The 20,499-nt window shown below is 45.4% G+C and overlaps 1 protein-coding gene across 1 annotated transcript; it reads right to left on the reverse strand.

Moving 5' to 3' along the window:
- Positions 1-13,995: 13,995 nt before the first annotated feature.
- Positions 13,996-20,159, reverse strand: BMP2 (bone morphogenetic protein 2). The gene is made up of 4 exons (XM_058836654.1): positions 19,973-20,159; positions 19,378-19,805; positions 18,233-18,591; positions 13,996-15,924 (listed from the first exon to the last, which is right to left on the reverse strand). Exons 3-4 carry the CDS (start codon positions 18,582-18,584, stop codon positions 15,080-15,082), a joined length of 1,197 nt encoding a protein of 398 aa, XP_058692637.1. The 5' UTR covers positions 18,585-18,591; positions 19,378-19,805; positions 19,973-20,159; the 3' UTR covers positions 13,996-15,079.
- Between the last annotated feature and the right edge of the window lie 340 nt (positions 20,160-20,499).

Genomic DNA, 20,499 nt, shown 5'->3' on the forward strand with positions numbered 1-20,499 from the left:
CCATTTAATGCACGGTTACATTCATTCTTCTGCCTTTATAGTTCCCTAATGAGCTTGAACTGCAATTAACAAAATGATTGTGTTCGCTTTAGTACAATGCACCTGCAAATACCAGGATGGGAAGTCATATTTAAAACATAAAAATACTCTCAGCACATATTTCAGCAGAAGCCTGATATTCCAGCATGGGCTTGTATTTCAGCAGGTGCCAGTGGCTGCCAAATTCTTTGCTTTCTAAAATATTTTAACTGGTCAGAAACATCCTTGTATTGTGTTCCTGTACATGCTATGATAACTTTGTGAGGAAAAAAACTTAAATATTTTATTTTTCTACTAAAATTATTTCCTATCCTGCACTGAATAATTCTTGTTGTGAAAGTTCAGGTTTAATCTAGCTTTAAGGTGTCTTGGGTACATGCAGAGATCCTTTTTAATCCACTGCTATTTATGAGAAAAAACACCTGCCAAAAATAAATGATCAGTTATTACTTACATTATTTCATTGATATTAGACAGTTTCAACAAGTATGTGATACCCAGATCTGCATACTTAAGCACATCTGCCTACACATTTTTGATTATTTTGGGGAGAAGAAAAAAAAAGAAAACAAAACAATGTTTTCTCTTTCTCTGCTCATTAAATAGAGCACAAAGTAGAAATAACATAGTGTACACAGAAACAATAACTTACCATATTCACATTGCTTCATCTATTGCTCTTGCTCAGTTTTTTTCTCTCTGTCACAAAATCAGAATTACTAATGAGACTCTGGAGCTCTTCTCTTTCAACCTCCTGCTCACAGAGCCACTACAACTTCAGGTTAGGTCAGGTTGCTCAGGACCTTTACTAGCCAAGTCCAGGAACTCTCCCAAAGTGGAAATTTTACAGTTTCTCATGGTTCAAGCGCTAAAACATGAGTGCTGTGAAGAATTTTGTCCTTATATTCAGTCAGATTTCTCTTTGCTATAATCCATGGCAGCTGCCTCCTCCTGCTGTGCACGGGAAGAGTCTGGCTTCATCTCCTCTACAGCCCTTGGGTCATGGCAGAGTGCTAAATCAATCAGGGTTCCCCCACCTCTCCTCCTGTCACCAGCACAGCTGCTGGCCCACCACAGCTCCCTGAGATCTCCCCAGCTTGTCTGTACCTCTACCAGAATCCCAAACTGGATGCACTGCTCCAGTGGCATCCTCATGAGCAAGAGTCAGGCCAGGCCATCCAGCAAGAACTGCCTTTTATTCCTGCAGGAACCAAGGAGCACATTGGATCTGTCAGGACTCCCAGCTCCCCAGGTGAAGAAATGTTACCCCCACACCTGCTCAGGGCATTTCTGTGCCAGCTGTAGGACCTGGCCTTCATTTCCCAACTCATTTCTCTGATGGTTCCTCTGGTCAGCTCACCAACCACTTGTCCTGTACTGGTGGCTCCTGCAGACTCCCTAAGGATGCTCTGTGTCTCATCAGGGCCAACCAAAGAAGATGTTAAACATTCTCAGCCCTTCAGCAGCCTCTGATCAACCTGGCTGACTCCATGAGCTTGTAGTGTCTCATTTACCTCATGTAAGAGAGGTGTACCACCCCGTCCCTCAAAGCCCTGCCACTATGTGCAGAGAGCTGGAAATAGATCTTGCTCATGAAAACCCAGACAAAACACTGAACACTTGAGCCTTTTCCCATGATTTTCATCAGCTGCCTCATTCAGCAGAGGGCCCACATCTTCCTTGGTCTCCCTTGTGTTGCGTGTAGAAGTAACCCGCTTACGCTCCAAAAGCCTCATCCAGCTGAGCTTCAGCTTTCCTGACTCTGTTCCTACACGCCCAGGCAATATTTCTGTGTTCCTCTTTGGTTCCTTGTCTCTGCTTTCACCTCCATCCTGCTCCTTTTTGCATTTGAAATCAGTCAGGAGTTCCCCGTTCAGTCACGCCGGCCTCCTGCTATACCTGCTCAGCATCCTGAACATCAGGATGGACTGTTCTGCTGCTTTGAGGAGGCTGTCCTTGAAGATCAAGCAACTTTCATGGGTCTCTCTGTCCTCCAGGGCAGACTCCCAGGAGCTTCTGCTTACCAGTTCCTTGAACAAGCCAAAGTCCACATGCTTGAAATTTTGAGCGATTATTATATTACTTGCTTTTCTCACTTTCCTCAGGTGCTTAAACAGCCATCTCATGATACTGCAGCCAAGTATTCCCAAAACAGCTCTTCCTTATTCAGGAGCAGCAGGTCCAGCTTCCACCAGTCAACTCTGTCCAGCACCAGCACCAAAATGTTGTCCCTCATGTATTCCATACTTCTCCCAAATTGCTTCAATTCAAATCCCTATCACGCTGCCCCTTGCAGCAGATGTGGGGAGTTTCAGTTCTCCTGAAAGGGTTTAGCCCATGGCCAGAAAAACAAACCCACTTCTTGCTAACCAGCCTTTTGCATGAGTTCACAGCAGAATATTCCTATTGGGACTTCACAGGCCGAGGTGCCTGCCATCGAAAACACGCTGTAGGACCACAGCTGGGATCCACACCATGTAAATGCAAACATCACAAGCCCCTTTGAAAAAGGTCCATTTTGACAAGTCCACCTGTAGAGGATCCCTGGAGCACTTTGAACTGGGTAGAAATACCAGCAATGCAACACAGAAGTGTTCACTGACAGCCAATTCAGGTGAGCAATGCTGGCTTATTTCAGGACCTGGTAAGAAGAGGCATAACATGACCTACCTGAGTGATGAAAGCTCCAAAGCCAGAGAGTCCAGAGGGCAAAGCCAGGAAATGAGTAAAGGAAGAAATATTTCTGTACTTTGTGGGCCCAATCTCCAGCATCAGTTCCACTGACTGCCAGGGACTTCAATTCTTGTAAAAATGACAGGATCTGCCCAACTGCACGTGAATAACTTTAGGAACCTGATGCTATATTTTAATGAACCTGGATACAGGCTGCACCTCTGTGGTTCACAAACCAGGGGATGAGTAGGTTTTTTGACCTTTAGCTGAATTCCCCCTCATAATCACCCAACCTCAGTGAAAGCAGAGTTAGTATGAAGCAAACATGGCCTTCAGTATGAGCTGCAGCTTGCACAGGCCCTGAAAAAAGGCTGGTGATGTAAAGGAGTGTGTGATTTGACTGTGACTCACTCTCCCTGCCAGACAGCCCTAATGACTGGCCTGCCCTGGCTCCTCAGCAGGAAGGAGCTCAGGATTTGCTCTATCCATACATTCCAGATTTTCACATCTGGGTCACTGACCTCTGTTCTGAGCGCTCCTGCTCCACCACCACCATCACCATCCTCATTGGAGCACCTGATAAATTCCTGTTCCTGAATTAATTTTCACAACAGCCACGCAGCATGGATTTCCTCCATGTCAATGATAAGGCAATGACAGGACATTAAGGGCTAGATTTTGTAACATGGAATTTGGTCTAAGTTCCAGCAAGCTTCAATAAAGCTTTACTTTGCCTCTTGAGCTGGTTTGAGCTCACTTAGAGCTCCTGGAGCTGTCAGAGCTCAGGCCATGTGAAAGTGCCAAGTTTCACACTGTTTTGCACATGAAACCATAAATCCCTCTCCAGAACCCCAGGGGCATGAGGGGGGTTGCAGCTCAAAAGGTTCATGAACTTTGATAAAATCAGGCAGCTATCAGAGTCTGTAACAATGTACTAAATTAAGTTCTGTCCAGAAGTTTTTCATGGGCCAAGAGTACAAAATAGGTAATAAGAATGTGAAAGTTTTGCTGAATCAGGCCACTAATAGAAAAGTCATTGCCATATTTAGTTCTTTACCTTTTTCAGTCTATTCATTGCATTATTTTCCCCTGGAAAATACAAAGGCAGTTTTCTTTATCTAAGGTAATTTTAACTTTTGGTATATATCTAGACCTGATCTTTTCCTGTTTTTGTTTACTTTTGTTTCTAAACTGTGCACCTACCAAACCACATTCTAGGAGGTGAGGCTATCTGAAAATGTTTAGTTGACTAATCCTAAAGCAGCTGTTATTCTGCAAAATATTTAGAGATGATATTTGCCTGCACATATATGAAATAATAATTTGACAGTATGTCTCACCAGCTCACTTTCAGTAAAAAAAAAATTAAATCTAAGTAAAAGAAAAATCTTTGGAAATAGCAGTTACCACCCCAAATCCTTTACAACCCTTGGTTGTCTTGTTTTCAGTGACAATTACAACCAGAATTTTCACTATCTTATTTCAGTGAAGTTTTAGAACAAAATTTGCCATCCAATGTCCAGGATGGTCAGAATACAGAATTTAGAATAAAACTAAGAAATAGCTGCTCACCTATCCCACAAATACATTAAAGAAACTCTGGTTCATGGTTGCTTTGAACCCCAAATTTCAAGAGGAAAAACATATCTTGACAGGCAGATTTGAGAGTTAGTTATGATAAATAACAATTTTCTTCCTTGCCAGCCTAGCACAGTTCTAACACAAAGTGGGAGAGTCATATTTTCCTGCCCACAGAGCAATAAGATAAGGAGCCAATGGGCAGAGGAGTGAAAAGGACTCTGATTTGATTCACATCAAATTCACCCATGCAACTGATTCAGGGAAAAATATTTAGAGCAGCAGCCATTTTTTCCTTCATATTTAAATACAAAACCTTATTTCAACATCTATTTATCACTGACATATTGATTAATTTCCTGCAGGATCAGATGTTCTGACAGCACGTCACACTTCAGGGTTTTGCAAGCAGTTTACAAAGGCCTTTACTCACTGGGTAAAGTGAGGAATCCAAGATCCAAAGGCTTGGAAATATTTTCCTACCCTGGACCTTGGAACAGCAGCCCCCTATGGACTCCCAGCCATCCATCCCTGAGCTCTGAGAGCAGCACCAATGGTCACTGAGGACAGATTTTCACCTCTTGCTTGCCTAGCACACAAAACTGACATGACTAAAAGAGTAGTGAAAAAATGCAAAATCTGAAGGAACCTTTAATCTCTTCGGTTAAAAAGAAAAAAATGCAACCACTTACTAATGGAATGTTAAGATTGTGTATTAAACCCACAAAAGTCAGAAAATGAAGGAATTAAAGACTCCCTTGGCTCTTTTAACCCTTCCCTCTGCCTGTGTGCATTGCAGGTTTTTCATTACACAGTCACTTAACAGTGGGCAAAGGGACAGAACCGTAGGTGAGGTTAAAGGGGGAGCACAGCTTGTTATGTTTCCAGAAATGGAAATGTTAATAACTACTCATTTTGTCCTGTAAAAGTTTAATGTTCACTATTAAAGAATGACAGAATACTAAAGAAACAGCAAGATGTTGTTATGGAGCAAAATGAAATCCTGAAGAAATGAGCTGTTGCTCTCAGTGAATATTCTGGTTGCAGTTTACTTGCAGTGGTATTTATCCCCTATCAACCAAAAGGAAGATAATATATCACAATAAGAAGCTGTCCCCCAGTTCCTGCCCACATGGAATGGGCTGTTTGTCCTGTACAAAGCATCCATACCTGGATTTAAACCTCTCAACATGTTCCCCCCAGCACCAGGCTTGCAAGCTGCTGCATTCCGAGCAGCTGCACACTTCCCAATCCCTAATGCATACATCCTCCTCATGAGCAAGGAAATATTATTATCCTGGCTTTACAAATGAGAATCCTAAGCACAGAGAGATTAAAGCTGAGCATTTCAAAGCATCCCAGTTAATTAAAATGACTGGAAAATGGGTGTCCAAATTGTTTAGATACCTTTGAAGTCTCAGAATAATTATATTGCTCAAGGTCACACAGGGAGTTTATGGCTGACCCACAACTTGAACCCAGATTTCCAGCGTCCCACTCCAGCACCTTAATCACAAAGCCATCTTTGCTTTCCAATTTAATACTGGCCAGACCTGGTCCTCATGCAAACTGGTTACCAAGGGATGAAACCTGTCATTATGCCATATAATGGAGCTATCTATCTCTACCCTACAGGATAAACAGCAGTGCATTTAGGCATCTCCAAATTCTTTAAGGTACATATCATTACAAAACACTTAGGAGGCAGCTAGGGACCACTCAGGAAGAGCTGTTTGAGAATTAGCACAACAAGGGACTTTTCCAACTCCAGCTCCACGCTGAGTAGTTTGCTCTTTCTCCTGTCCTTGGTCTGAAGGCCCCACTGTTACACTCCTCTTTTTCCTGATGCTGTATTTGACTTGCAGCATTTCCTGTTAAGTTTTACCCTCAAAAGCCCTTCCCCATTGCTGTCAGCCTGCCTCTAAATTCCACTGCTTCTCATGACCTGGCCCACTTGACACTACAGCACCAGTGATGCTGCTTCTTGCCATCAGGCTTGCTAGACCACAGCACAAAATAACTCCCCAGATTTATTCAGAGCACCACAAAGACTTCAGCAAAACAGGATAATGATGGAGGAGTCTTGTCCCAAAGGAAAAACTCCTAAAGGACCTGTTGGAGAGAGCTCCACACCATAAAGAAGAGTTTCTGTGCAGGACTGCAAGGCATTGCACTGAATGACACCACATTCTCGCCTCTGGGGTCCTTGGTGAGGGCTGTACTTCACAAACCAGTTTTGACATCCATTAAAAACCTTGATCCCAATTTCTCCAGAGCATACACTCCAATTACATTCAGAGCTGCAAGTCAGAAAGCTGCATTTTCCAAATGCTGATTCCTATCGTTGGCACAAAGTCCTCAGGCCTTGGGATGAACAGATGCAGACACGAAGCAAAACTTCCCAGATAGGATTTGGTCTCGGCTTCTCCCCAGACACACCAACAGCCTCCAGGATGTGGAATGCAGTGGAAGACAGAGATCAACATAAAACACGTACACACACACACACAACCCTAACATGCTGACTTTTTACCACGGAGGTTGCTAATTTCCCATGCTAAGAACAACCTTTGGAACTAAAATGAATTATGCGTCTCATTCTGAGTGCATCAAAGAGCAGACAGCCTTTTTAAAGGAGTCAAGATCACCTCAGCTGTGCTTTTGTTATCTAGCCCAAGGTTAAGGATTTGGCCTTGGGCTAACAATTGGCTCAGAAAACCAGGATCATGTAATGAGAGTTCCAGGAAGAGAGAAAAACCAAAGCTTGGTAAAGACACACTCTTCAAAGTGTCCCAGTACTTGACCTTCTCTTTTTCCCCTTCCCTCCCCCCAAGATGCACAAGGTAAAGAAGAGAGGAATGAAACCCTGAAGGAACTACTCCCATTGAGAGGAGCTGCAAAGACCTTCCCAGACTCTTCCCAGACACCCAGGCCATGGAGAAAGGCCTGACAACAAACTCTGCTCAGCACTTGGATGGAAAAGCAGGCACTAACCCCCCGAGTGGCTCAGGTCTCAAAAAGAGAAAGCTCTTGAAAAGGGCTGTGATTGTTTTCTTTGCTAGGAAAAATTAAGCTGCTTCTATTTGAAAATTAACTGCAGCCCTCAAAAAAAGGCTCAGACCCTTCAGCAGGCCCAAGCTGCAAAAGCCACCTGCCAGCAGCGCGGCCTGCTGGGTTATAAGGAGCTCTTTGCAAAATACTGATTTTTTTATTTTTTTTTTTTTAATATATTTTTGTTGGTTGGGTTTCTTTTTCTCAGAACCTTCACACAGGAGAGTCACAGGACTTTTTCTCCACCTTTTGCTGCTCACAAAAACCAGAAGGCTCCACCCATGCTCCCAACACCTTTTTCCCAGGGTTTGGTCCCTCTCTCCAAGGAACTGGCAGTGGGCACGCACCAGTAACTGGGCAGGTGTGCAGGAGCTCCCTCTAAATGACTCTGCCCTCTAGGGTACATTTGGGTTATATTTTCAAAGATGAAAATCTTTTCATCTACAAACCTGGGAGACTTCTTTGCCTAACATGTCAAGAAGCAGTTAACCATTAACTATTTCTAAAACAAAAAATAACACAAAAGGGAAAAAAAAAATAAATCAGCAGACCAGGAAATATGAATCAATTAGTCTTTGATCCTCCCCTCAGTAATAACATCTAGAGAACACGGGTTACTGCTAATCCTAAACAACTAAAAATGTTGATGGACTTTAAAAGTACTAGTGGTTAAGCAAAGGAGAATTTCAATTCCATTCCTTCTGATCTTTGAGTCTCAAGGTGCCATTCCCCAGAGAATGTGGGGAAATTTTAAGGATCTCAGACTCCATGGTATCCTCACAAGATTCCCGCAAGGGAAGATTTAAAGTAATAAAATAATCCTGCTGTAAGTCTGGACACTGAAAGCAGTCAAATGACAACATATTTGTCATTTGAATAACAGGAATAAAAGAGTAACAATAATACCAGTGTTTTGCAGAACAAAACCACTCATTTTTTTCATTTAAAGCTATTAGGCCCACCTTTCATCTACAGTGCCAGGGCTAGGAGAACATATTCCATGTGCATTAGGACTTGTTTCAATAGCAACAGACTGTGACATCAAAACAGCCTTCATCCTACCATTATGATGTCAACTAGAAAATCAGGATTCTTCATGAAAATGGCACAAAAAAGCTGGACTCCAAGTGAGAGATTGCTTTTAAGTAAAAGGTTTTTCATTCGAAGGAAAAGAGAAAATATGAGCAGGAGAAAAAGTTGTGTTAGAACCACCCTTAAAATAGAACAATTTAACACAACAAGCCAGAGTGATGCTTATAAGGAATAATACAAACCCTATCTCTCTTCCTAACTCTTAAGGAGTCAGTAACTCCCTTGGTCTATGAAGTCCCACATGAAACTATCAATAAATCCTGAGAAAAAAAAAAATGCAAAATTCAAGTTTATCATGAATTGAATCATTGTTTCTGGCTGTAAAGCAGAGGCAGCCACAGGCAGATAGCCCCTCACCCTTCCTCCTCCCATCACCACTGGCCTCACAATTAAGCTTCAATATGCCTGTGAGCACATTATTGATGTGGAAACAGCTATTTCCATCACACTGCAGACATTCTATACTTTTGAAGTCTGTGGTTACAGAGTCATTATTCCATACAATACTTTCCCATCACTAGGGTGTGCAGGATACCATAAAAAGTGGTTTGTGCAAGTTCCAAGCTACAGGAGCTATGTCAATCGTTACCTTAAATACATTACTTTTCATATGTGGTCACCCTGCCTCCTGAGGATTTGCTCTAATAAAAACAACTGGATTGTCTGAGAACCAGCTCAGTAGAGCTGTGCTGATTTGCAGATCTGGTTGATATTTCCATCTTTTAATCTGCATATTGTTTCCAGAATGATGATGATAGTAATAACAGTAGTAGTAATAGTAATAAAAAATAATAATAATAATTTGCTTCTGTTTGTAGTGAAACACTGCTGGAGTTGAAGGCTTTGTTTTAATGAGACACACTGAATGAAACAGTGTCCTGCAGTGCAAGAAGTACATGTCAGCCTTGGCATTATGAGCCAAGCTACTGTACAATACTCATCATTTTCTTGTTGATCTCCCAGAAAAACCTTCTTAATTTAATCTCTAATGGGATTATCAGCCTCATTAAATTGTAAATCTTCCTCAGTTAGGCTGTTGTGGGAACCTGAACTTTCATAATGTTATCAATTTGCTGCTCTGCTCTACCTGAAATCCCCTTCAAAGCTTTTAACACTTTCAGCTTCAAAAGCCTGCGGGATCCTCCCCTATTTCCCTGATGCAAATCCCTGCCTTTTTTCAAACTAAACCCAAACTGATCAGTCCCTTCCACTGCAGACCTCGCCCAGTGGCTCAGGTCTAACTTCAGTGGAGGCAGCCAAGCGTATTTTGCAGAAGGCTCAGCAAGAACCAACAGTGAAGAGCAGACCCAGCTCTCCTGAGCCAAGAGCCAGGCTGCCCACTGCAAATTCCCTGCCCCTGCAGAGGTGCAAGAGCTCTGAGCCTTGCAACACAAGCCCAGGCAGGAATTCCAGCCCAGTGCCTTCCCAGCACTATGGAAATACAGATGGAAATGAGCCCTGGCCCTCAGATTTCGGGCAAGTTCCACCCACAGTCCCTGCTGCACTGGGGTGCCCCTGCTGTGCCCAGTGGGTGCATCCCTTCAAACCCATTCCAAATTAAGATTCCTGCTGAAGGCTGGGACAAAGTTGTCTCTGCAAAGGACACAGAACCGGGACAAACCCAGTGTAGCTGCTTTTCTAAGTTCCCATTTCACAGGGCTCATGGACAGAAGGTTGCTAAATCCTGGAGGAAAGTGACAGGTGATGAGATTCCAAAAAAAGGAAACTCCACCTTAGGAAACCATCACTGTTTGTTGCAGACAAGGCTGTCAGGAATACAAGTAATGAAAGATTAGTACTGGAGAGACAGAAAAGTAGCAATCTTGAAATACTTTTAGAATTCTTTTTGTGCCTAAGCAAGGCAAAAGCAGTAACCATGTGTGTGCCTACTTTCTCACACACCTGCAAAGCCTCTTTGGAGAAATAAACAAAAAAAATTGGAGCACTACAAAGTCATATTGTGAAGGAGCTGGGATTTCTTCCTTGTACACAGTAGTCTAAGAAAACAAACCACTGTTGCTTGTACCCAACACCCTCCTTACTGTACTAACATGTACAGTCCAAGTGTCCTTCTGAACTTAGCTTCTTATTCCTTTCCTATGTAACTAAAAACCAAAGTGGTCTGTGCCTGTAGCAATCTTTAAAAATGCATTTAATGCCTTTGGCTTTTTTGTTATTATTTTCAGCAGCTTAAGTCAACTGGGAACAAGATTTGTGGTTCTCCTGTTTTAAGATCACAACATATCGAGTTCTCATAGCAGCAGTCTGCACTCCCAAAAGAGGTTGCCTTCATATAAAGGAGAAACTAAACATTCCATAACCATAATTAGATAAATAATACTTCAGGCAAGATATGGCACCTTTAAAAGTGCCTTTTCAGGCTTGGATTTTACTCTGCTTGTTACTACAGAAACCATCTAGCAACCAAAATCTAACACAGACTCCACCCAAAACAGAGAAAAACAATATAGACAGAGTAGGTTTTTCCTCCCCCTTTTTTTTCCCCCCCTTTTCCCCCCACCTTTTTGTTTTTTTTGAAAGGGTGGATGAATGCTAAGGAAAAGTATCTTACTGTGCAAAGGATAGCATTTTGCATGCAGTTGAAACAGTAAAGCTCTGATTACAGATGGCAGCAATGAAAGCAGGAATGAGTAATGAGCAATGAGAAATGCGTAATGCGGGATGAGGATATAATTTCCACACATCGGCTAAAGAAAGGTTTACACTCTTAAGCAGTAAAAACAAACCATTAAGCCAGACCTGCACTGTCAGGAAGTATAAAACAGTTCTTGAAACTCTGCAGTTACTATACAAAAGCTTTTGTTTCATAAACTTTTGTTTCCTGATCTTCATAAAACATTAACATCAAGCTGCCATATGGCAATTAGCTGCCTCCTGAAATCAATAAAAAACCACCCCAAAAATCAACAACTTAGGAATAACCATACAATAAAATAGCTCAATAATTATCCTCCTCCAATAGCATAGCCAAGTGTGTCTGATACAAACCCAGTGTGGATGAGCTCCTCCTCCACAGCTGAGAGTACAATAAATCATGTTCCTCTCTGAGCCTCACGCGTGGGGATGTGAGCCTCACCTGCCTGGCGGGGGGAGCAGGGATGTGGCCACCCAAACCCTGGATGGGCAGGGAAAGGCTCCACTCCTGGCTCTGGGGAGCCCAGCAGAGCAGCCCCTGCTTGCTGGGAATGGCCAATGCTCTCGGGAGAGCTTACCTCAACTGAAGATCCTCCTCTACATGCTGCTGACCTCAGAAGTCCAACTGAATTTTGCGCAAAAATTATCAAGCCACTCGACAAAGCTGCTACTGAGTCTCAAAAGGACAAGGAGACATGCTGATCACATTTGTGTTTAGAGAGATGCTTATCTGAAATGCACAAAGGGTGACATTATCTATCACAATCTCTGCCTATATAGATTATATAAGTGCCTAGAAGCAAAATTTTGCTTTCAAAATATTCTGCTTTTCTCCTCTTAAGAGGAAAAAGCTCTTTTCTCCTTGTAGAGCACTATAATACTAATAAGTACTAAAGAACTAAAGTAAGTACTAGTGTGCTGTGGAACAGCATACCTTTAGTATTTAGCATTATTTTGCCATCATTACCAGACTTTCAAAAGATGCCAGAAAGCCCAGACCTTTCAGAAGGGCCGTCTGCTCATCAACCCTATCTAGAAAAATCCAGGAACCCAACTGATCTCTAGGAGAACTTCCTACTACTCATCTGTGAAAGTTTGTTCTGTTTCTTTTACTTTAAGTCCTAAAGAAAGTCTTGAATGCAGCACTCTCAAGTCTCTAACCTAGAGAGTGAGGTTAAGGTTAAGGATTTAAAGGTAAATTACAAAACCAGCTCTGCAGAAATTTATTGATGTGCTGAGCTTGACACCTGCATATTTCCTCTTCAAAATCAGTATGGAACTGATGATTCTGTGGCTAACACTAAGCAGTTACAGAAATGCTTACAAGACTGGGTCTTAGTAAGTTAGCAATGATACATTTGCCTCCCAGTATATTTTACTAAGGATGCAATTCCTTGTCAAGCAGCAGGAGGTTTGCCTGTGCAAGGAACGCGGCACCACGCCATGAGCCAGCTCCTGCTCATGCATAGACAAGTGCTGTAGCCAATTTTTTGGCAACAAAATTAGCATCAATGTGTTCTCGTGCCTTAGAGGAGAAGTGAAGCAGTCACCACTCTGTTAAGAGCCTCCCTGTCTCGTTACACATGAAGGAGCTGTGAGACTTCAGCTTTGCAACACCAGAGCTGAGGGTCTGGTTAGAAGTGCTGTGGGTTCTTTACCAGTTTCACAGGGTTGGGCTCACACTTTTCATGCTCATCATTAAATTTTCAGCACTTATCAGCATTATCAAGCTGGGGTTTTACAGTACAGTAACACAGCTCTGACCTGACTGCACAACCACACATCACAAACACCAAACCCTTGCTGAACCTCCAGTGCAGCACTGACAACCTTGCCAAAGAAAAAGCCACAAACTCATCCAGCACCAGGAAAGCTGGCAAGAAGCAAACAGCAAACCAAACTCCTGCACACATGATGTTTCATCCCTAAAAACATCAGTCACTGAAACAGCACCAGTATTTTGAAAAAACACCTGGAGTTTGTCCCCTCAGCCAACCCAGAGGCTGCTATGTAGTATCAGCATGACCAACATCAGCTAATCTCAAAATTAAGCAGAGCCCAGCTGCAGTGTGGTGGATTGTTGTCTGACAGCTGTTAAAAAAACCTGCTGATACAAAGAAATACATCAGTTTTATCTCACCACAGAACCTTACAGCACAAGAGATTCTTAAGCTCACAAGAAAAAAAAGGAAGCAGCTGACAGGTAATTAGTTTTTCTCTCCTATCCTCTGTGCCCTCTGCTTTTTGTGATGAAAAGCAGTAAAGGATTGTTCTACAAGAGGACCTGTAAGACATCATCAAGTTAGCCTTTCTGATCAACCCATCTAGTTAGTACCATTGCTGCATCCCAGATGATTCTGGTATGAAAAGGAGAAGTTTGGAGAGGGCCAGGAGAAAAAAGATGGGTTCATTAACAAAACATCAGGAGGCCCAAATCAGAGATTCCCACAGCTGCCTTAGAGAGGTCCCTACAGGGCCCATTGCACACATGGCTTCAGGAAGTGTAGCCTCAGCTCACCAGATTCACAACTGGACCCACAACAGAGCTCCAGGGGATGACCAAGAGCCCATTTAAGCTCCTTTCCTGCTCTCCTATTTCAGCACAACTTTCACAACAACACCCCCAGGCTCTGCCTGTCACACCAGGTGTGGAACACGCAACAGGCACGACCAGCATCAGCTTTAATGCTCTGTTTGCCTACTGCAAATCACACTTGGCCCCTTACATGAAGGATTTAAAAAACAGATGATGCAAACACAAGTTGTTCTTGTGATGACTGCACAAGTGAACCGTTTTTTCTTACAGACTGGAATTCTCAGAAAGAAATATCAGAATTCTATGATTTATTATCTGAAATAGACTTAAACATTGGGGGGGGGGGGGGGCGGGGGGGGGGGGGGAAGGTTTCCAACACAAAACCCTGGAAAATGAATCTGCCAAACAGCAAAACCATCAGCTGAGGTTAGAGAGGAGGCTGCATAGACAACAGCTTGCTGAATGTAGGGCAAAAATTGCAGATTAATTTCATTGTAACACTCCACAGAAGTGAGCTCTCATCTGAGGTGAGGAAGTATGCAAGGCTTTTCCAACTGTTAAAGACAAGGGCCGGTACAAATTAGGTAAGTGTTCCTCTTTAGCATAGATAATCACAAAAAAAAGGATGACATTTTAGTTTTTATTATTTTATATTTGGCCAGGACTTTTAAAGGAAGGACTTTTAAAGGAAACATCAAACATTCACTTTTCTGTAGGTCTAGAAAGGATTCAGTCTTCCCCCACCTCCCATCGGATTTCTATTGGCCCTTATATTCACGCTGCAAATTAGTTGGGAATAGCAGTATTCATACTAGATCAGCAACGTCTGGTTCTTATCCAAATGTTCCACCTAAAGAGGATGCCAGTTCTCATGGATTGGACAGCCCACCCTGCAGCATTCCTGAGAATTGTACAATATAATCTTGAAAGTCAGCAGAGTGGATTATCCACTTTTTTCTGGACTTGAACTTGTGACCTTAACAGTAGCACAGCAGAAAGCAAATGTGCTATGCACTTTGCCATAGTAACCTTCCATGTATTCTTTTCAACTTAAATACACACAATTGAAACAGCTACAATTTTGGAAAATTATGTACAAACCCTATATTTTTTTCTTTTTTGATTACATATAAATACAAATTAGCTATTCTTCTAAAAAGTGGTTATAATAGTAAATAAATACAAAATAAGAATCTGACCATTATACTTCATGTGCTGGGGTTAAACCCATATAAAATGTACAACTAAAATACATTTAAAATCTTTAAAGGAATATTTCTCTGATTAAAATATTTGTTTTCCCAACTTTTTCGTAGACATAAATATATTTTCAAAATAGTTGTGTTTTTTTTTTTCTTTCCATTTCATTACATAAATAAAGTCTTCATTGGGAAATATTAAAGTGTCAGCTATTTTTTTTTTTTTTTTTTGCATTTGTCTAATATATTTGCTGTGTTAGCGGCACCCACAACCCTCCACAACCATATCTTGATAGTTCTTTAATACAACTTTTTCATTTTCATCAAGGTAGAGCATGGAAATAGCACTCAGTTCTGTCGGCACACAGCAAGCCTTGGGGATTTTGGAATTCACTGAATTGACCAAAGTCTGAACAATGGCATGGTTTGTTGAGTTTAGATGATCTGCCAGTGGAAAAGGACATTCCCCATGGCAGTAAAAGGCACTATACCCCGGTGGGGCAACAATCCAGTCATTCCACCCCACATCATTGAAGTCCACATATAACGGATGCCTTTTGCAACTGTATTTGTGGCGTTTACGCTGTTTGTGTTTCGCTTGACGCTTTTCTCTTTTATGGAGCGGGTGTCCCTTGCCATCATGCCCAAACGTCACTAACAATGGCCTGAGCTGAGACCAGCTATCTTCATCCTGATGTAAAGACCTGCTAATCCTAACGTGCCTCTTGGAGGCACTGTTCTCTTTGTCCAAGTGAACCACCTCTACCACAAACCCATGATTAGGTTGTCCATGTGCAATCCACCTCAAAACAGCTGGCGTTACATCAAAACTTTCCCATTTACTTGCATTATGATGCACCAACCTGGTGTCCAAAAGTCTTGTGACAGGGTCCTTAGAGGTGGCTGTGGCTGGCTTTATAATTTCATAAATATTAATACGGTGATGGTAGCTGCTGTTGTTCTCAAAGGCTCCGTGCACCTGTTTCCGAAAAATCTGGAGTTCAGCTGAGGTGATAGACTCCTCGGTAGGGATGGAAGTTAAATTAAAGAAGAAACGCCGTGCTGTTTTCCCACTCGTTTCTGGCAGTTCTTCCAAAACTTCTAATTTGATTAAACAGGGAAAATAAAAAAAAATTAAAAAAAAAAAAAAAGAGAAAAAAAGGGAAAAAAATCAGAAACTGAGACAAAAAAATCAAACCACTTAAGACTGTCTGCGGATGGCAGCTTTCAAATGACAGCCACCACATATGACACACAAGACCTGAAAGACTTTCTGGCACAAAATATTGTCTCCCTTGTTAGTTTGTTTATGCAGGCACGTATAGCGTGAAGTTCAAAATGCTTCATTCACTGTTACACGTTTGGATTGGATCCTGGTGGCCTTTGCCTTCCAGGTAGTTATCATTAGAAGCAAGAAATATATTAATATATTAATTAATATTAATATAAGCATTAATTTGGACTTCAAGGACATGACTGAAAAACTCAAGCACTACAGCTACTGAGTAATCATTAAAAGTGGTAGAGGACTTTGGGTGACTGTTGCATTTCTGTTTATTTTTATTTTTTTTTTGAGAATACATCTCTAGCACCAATCCCTTAAACTCCATTCTGAAAACCATTACTCTGAAATTTAGGTGACCTACAAATCATAACATATGGATTGTTGTGTTTAATTAGAACTCAGTGAACTCAGCACCCATAACGGTATTTTACGAAGCACGCCCCAGTGTTCATCCAAAAGGGCCGTAAGGAGCAGCAGGAAAATTCAACTGCTGAAATAAGGGTGGATGGAAAAGAGGTAGTGATACAAAGTCACCTCCAAACAAATTTATAAAACCATCAAACCCAAACATTTAAGGAGTCACTAAACTCCAGGCCATTCCCACCTTTGAGTAATAACTGGATGGACCTTCAGGAGGAGTACAATATAGGTAGGGTTGCTAAATACATTGTTGCTACAGACATTAAGTTAAAAGTATTTGCCAAAATAAAACTCTCTCATAGTTTTTAATTTTGGTGCTAAACATAATGAAGAGAAAAAACAAAAATCACTTCCTAAGGGGGAACCATAACTGCTGTTAGCAATTCTTAGTCGTGTAACCATTCCCCTTTGAATCCAGCACAACTTTTTGCATAAGGTAAGGCTCAGCCTTTTGGTATTGCAGGATCAGACCAGTATTTGCTAATATGCAAATATTTTGTATGGCCACAAGACAAACTTACGCTCTCAAGAAGTCACTAGTGCAGAGAGGACTCAGTGAAAAAAATGAGTCACAGTGATTTTCTTCTAAATTTTGTAAAATATATAACACTGATTTTTCTAACAAAATTAGCTTTTGCTGTAATCATATGACTACTTCAAACAGCAGATTTTTTACATTTGCCTAAACCTCATCAGCTTTGCCCTTTCAACTTCTCTCTCCCTCATCCCCTTGCCCGCAATCCTTGTGTTTAACACGAATGCCCCACGTGCTGGCTTTCCCCCATTAACAGCTGCCAGGTTTTTACTTCCCACGTAGGGAAACGTGGATGAGGAGAGGCTGGATTTCACCATCCATCTCCCTCACGAAAAGCTTTCCACTAAACAGCACATCCGCTTCTCAGAGGCCGCCTCTTTTTAGAAACTTAAAACCTAATTAATATATTTTCTTGACACTGTTGCACTCTAAAAGCGGGGGGAAACTGAGTTCCCATTACTTTTGCAGCGGGGCCGCTGCTTGGCAACACCGGAGAGCCTCAGCCAGGAGCAATTAGAAGCTGGGGAAACGCTTCCCGAAAAAAACACGTGAGAGACACGCGCCCCACCGGCTGCAAGGGCCCGCTTGACTCCGCAGCCGCTGCTTTGGCCACGGGAGCCGGGAAACGCCCCCGGCTGCGAGCGAGGCTCTGGCCCGGAGAGCCTCGGGGGGCTGCAGGAGGGGAGGCCTCGCAGGTGAGAGCCGAGCGGGGCTTTGGGCGCTGCGAGCCGGGGTGGGTCTGGCTGCAGCGCTGCTCCACGGCAGCCCCCGCGGAGGATGCGGAGATTGATTATTTCATTGATCTCTCACGGGGATTAGACAAGGATTAGGGATCGCCGCAGCGGCCCGGCTCAGCCGCGCATTAGGGAGCCTTCCCTGCTTTCTAGCCTCGCAGGAGAGCAGCGATCTGTGGGAACGCTAAACGCGGAATCGCGCTGGTTTAGGGGGAAAAGTCAATAAACCGGGAGCGCCCCGGCGGACGGACAGCGGGGAGAAGGGAGCTGGCAGAGCAAGAGCTCCGCAGCAGAGCCCGTCGGGCAGCGCAGCCGGCTGGGAGACGCACTGCGAGAACCCCGCGGTACCGGCGGGAGGAATCCGCCCCCCGCTCCTCCTCCGGCCCTGCCCTCCCCTTCGTTCCCGCAGCCCGCGGAGCCCCGGCCCGCCCGTACCTTCGTGGTGGAAGCTGCGGACGGTGTTGGCGCGGCTCGCCGCCCGCTCCAGCGGGAAGCCCAGCGCCGCCGGCTGCCCCAGCTGCTGCCCCGCGTGCAGGCGGTAGAGGTCCAGCATGTAGGGCGGGATGACGACGTCCTTGCCGGGGCTGGGCCGCCGCTTCAGCCCGAACATGTGGAGCAGGCGCAGCTCGAACTCGCTGAGCAGGTCCTCGGGGCGCTGCGCGGCCGAGGCGGCGCGGCCCGGCTCGCTGAAGCGCCGCCGACCCACCTCCGGCATGAGCCCGGCCGCGCCGCCCAGCAGCGCCTGGCAGAGCAGCAGCGCCAGGAGCGAGCGGGTCACGGCAACCATGATCAACCTGCGCGGAGGAGGAGGCGATGGGAGCCAGTCAGCGCGGACACCGCGCCGGGGAAGGGGGGGGACGGGCGGGGACGGTCCGCAGGTGGGACCCACCCCGGCGCCGGGCCATGGCCGGCGGAGCCCCCGCCGCGGACCGGCCGGCGGAGCCCCCCGAGGGGCCGCTTCAGGTGCGCGGCGGCACCGAAATCCCCGTGGCAGGAGATCAAAGGGAGCGAGGCGGGACGGGGGAGCGGAGCGGGGCGCTCCGCAACAAAGGAGCGCGGAGGTGAAGGGGAGGAGGGGACGCGGCCGGGGGCACCGCCGGGGCCGGGGCGCAGGTGTGCGCCGGGCCGGGCCTCCCGCCGCCGCGGCCGGCACCGCTCACCGGGAAGGGAAGGGGCGGCTGCCCTGCAGAGCCAGCTCCCCGCTGCTCTCCCGTCCCGACCACCGGGCTTCCCCCCACACGCCCCGCTGAGCCGAGCCGCGGGGGCCCGGGGCCGGCTCCGCTTCCCCCGCGGCGGGGCAGCAGCTTCCCTCAGCGGAGGGAAAAGGAGAGCTGTTTTCCCTCGGCGGAGTGGAAGAAGGGAAAAGAGGAAAATACATATCCTGCTACGTCCTTAGCCAAACCCACAGGATGACATTCTCCCCCGTGAAACTTTGGGCTGGATTATTATAATAGTAATAATAGTTATGATTAGTGTCCCGTCCCCCCTCTCTCTTCCAGAGCGCTAGCACCTCCGCCGTGGCCCACGGAGTCATCCTGCGGAGAAGGCTTTCAGCGGATCTGCGACCGCCAGAGCTATACCTGTGTGCAGCAGCAGGGGTTGTGTCTGCAGGAGGGTGTTCTGCTCTCGGGGTGTTTTTCCCGCATCACTTGGTGTTACTCCAAACTTCGCTGCTGCTCCTCTACAGCTGCCGAGCAGAAAATAGAAGTTCCCTGAAGTGCAGTCCGCCTCGGAAACATACTTTTAGCAGCTGGTTGAGGAGACAGAAGGCAAGTCCCAGCCAGGGAAAAAGCTTCTCCCTTTTAAAAGCAGCGATCGTGAAGTTGCTTCTTCTTTTTCTTCCTCCTCCTCGCGTGTGTGTGCCTGCCCGTGAATGGGTCCCTACGTGTCTACGGAGTTAAAAGGCTCCTTTTCAAAAATGTCCTTTGCATCACGCTCATCAGACAGATGGACATTTATCGAGACTCCAGCAGCAACATCAAGATGAAGCTTGACTTGTCTCCGCTCCCTTAAAAAAGAAAGGAAAAAGGAGGGAGGAGGGTAAATAAAAGAGGGAGAAAAAAAAAAAAAGGAAAAAAAAAAAAAAAAAAGGGTGGGGAGCCGCCCGCCGCCGTCCCGCGTGGAGCGGCCGCGCTAGGGCACCGCGCCGGGCTCCCCGCCGGCCCCGCACCGCACCATGGCCGGGGGTGGCCGCCCGCCGCCGCCGCCGGGGCTTTTTGTTGCGCGGCGATGTCACGACCCCGGAGGCTCGGGGGCCCGCGCCAATCACAGCCGCCCTGTGGGAGCGGGCTGCGGCCCCGCACGGCTTTTAAAGGAGACGCCGCCTCCCTCCCTCGCTCCTTCCCTCCCTCCTCCCTCGCCCGCTCCCTCCCTCACCGCGGCTGCCGCCCGCGCCCGGGTCGCGGTGCCGCCGGGGCGAGGGATGGGGCGGGCGGCCGTCCCGTTAAACTGCGGTACCGGCGGCCGATCCGATGCGGGAAGACCCCCTGCCCGCCCGGTCCCGCGTCCCGCTCCGGGGAACGGCACCGGGCCGGGTCGAACAATGACCCATTGTACAGCCCGAGCGTTCCGCCGCCGCAAATCGGATTAGCGCCGTGTCCCGGACTGCCGGGGTGGTAAGGTGCGAAGGTCACGTAAGGTACCGGGAGAATCCCGGTGCTTTAGAACTACTTAAAAAAATACATATATATACTTATTTCTTT

Source organism: Poecile atricapillus, chromosome 3 (assembly GCF_030490865.1).
Source record: "Poecile atricapillus isolate bPoeAtr1 chromosome 3, bPoeAtr1.hap1, whole genome shotgun sequence".
Taxonomy (NCBI): domain Eukaryota; kingdom Metazoa; phylum Chordata; class Aves; order Passeriformes; family Paridae; genus Poecile; species Poecile atricapillus.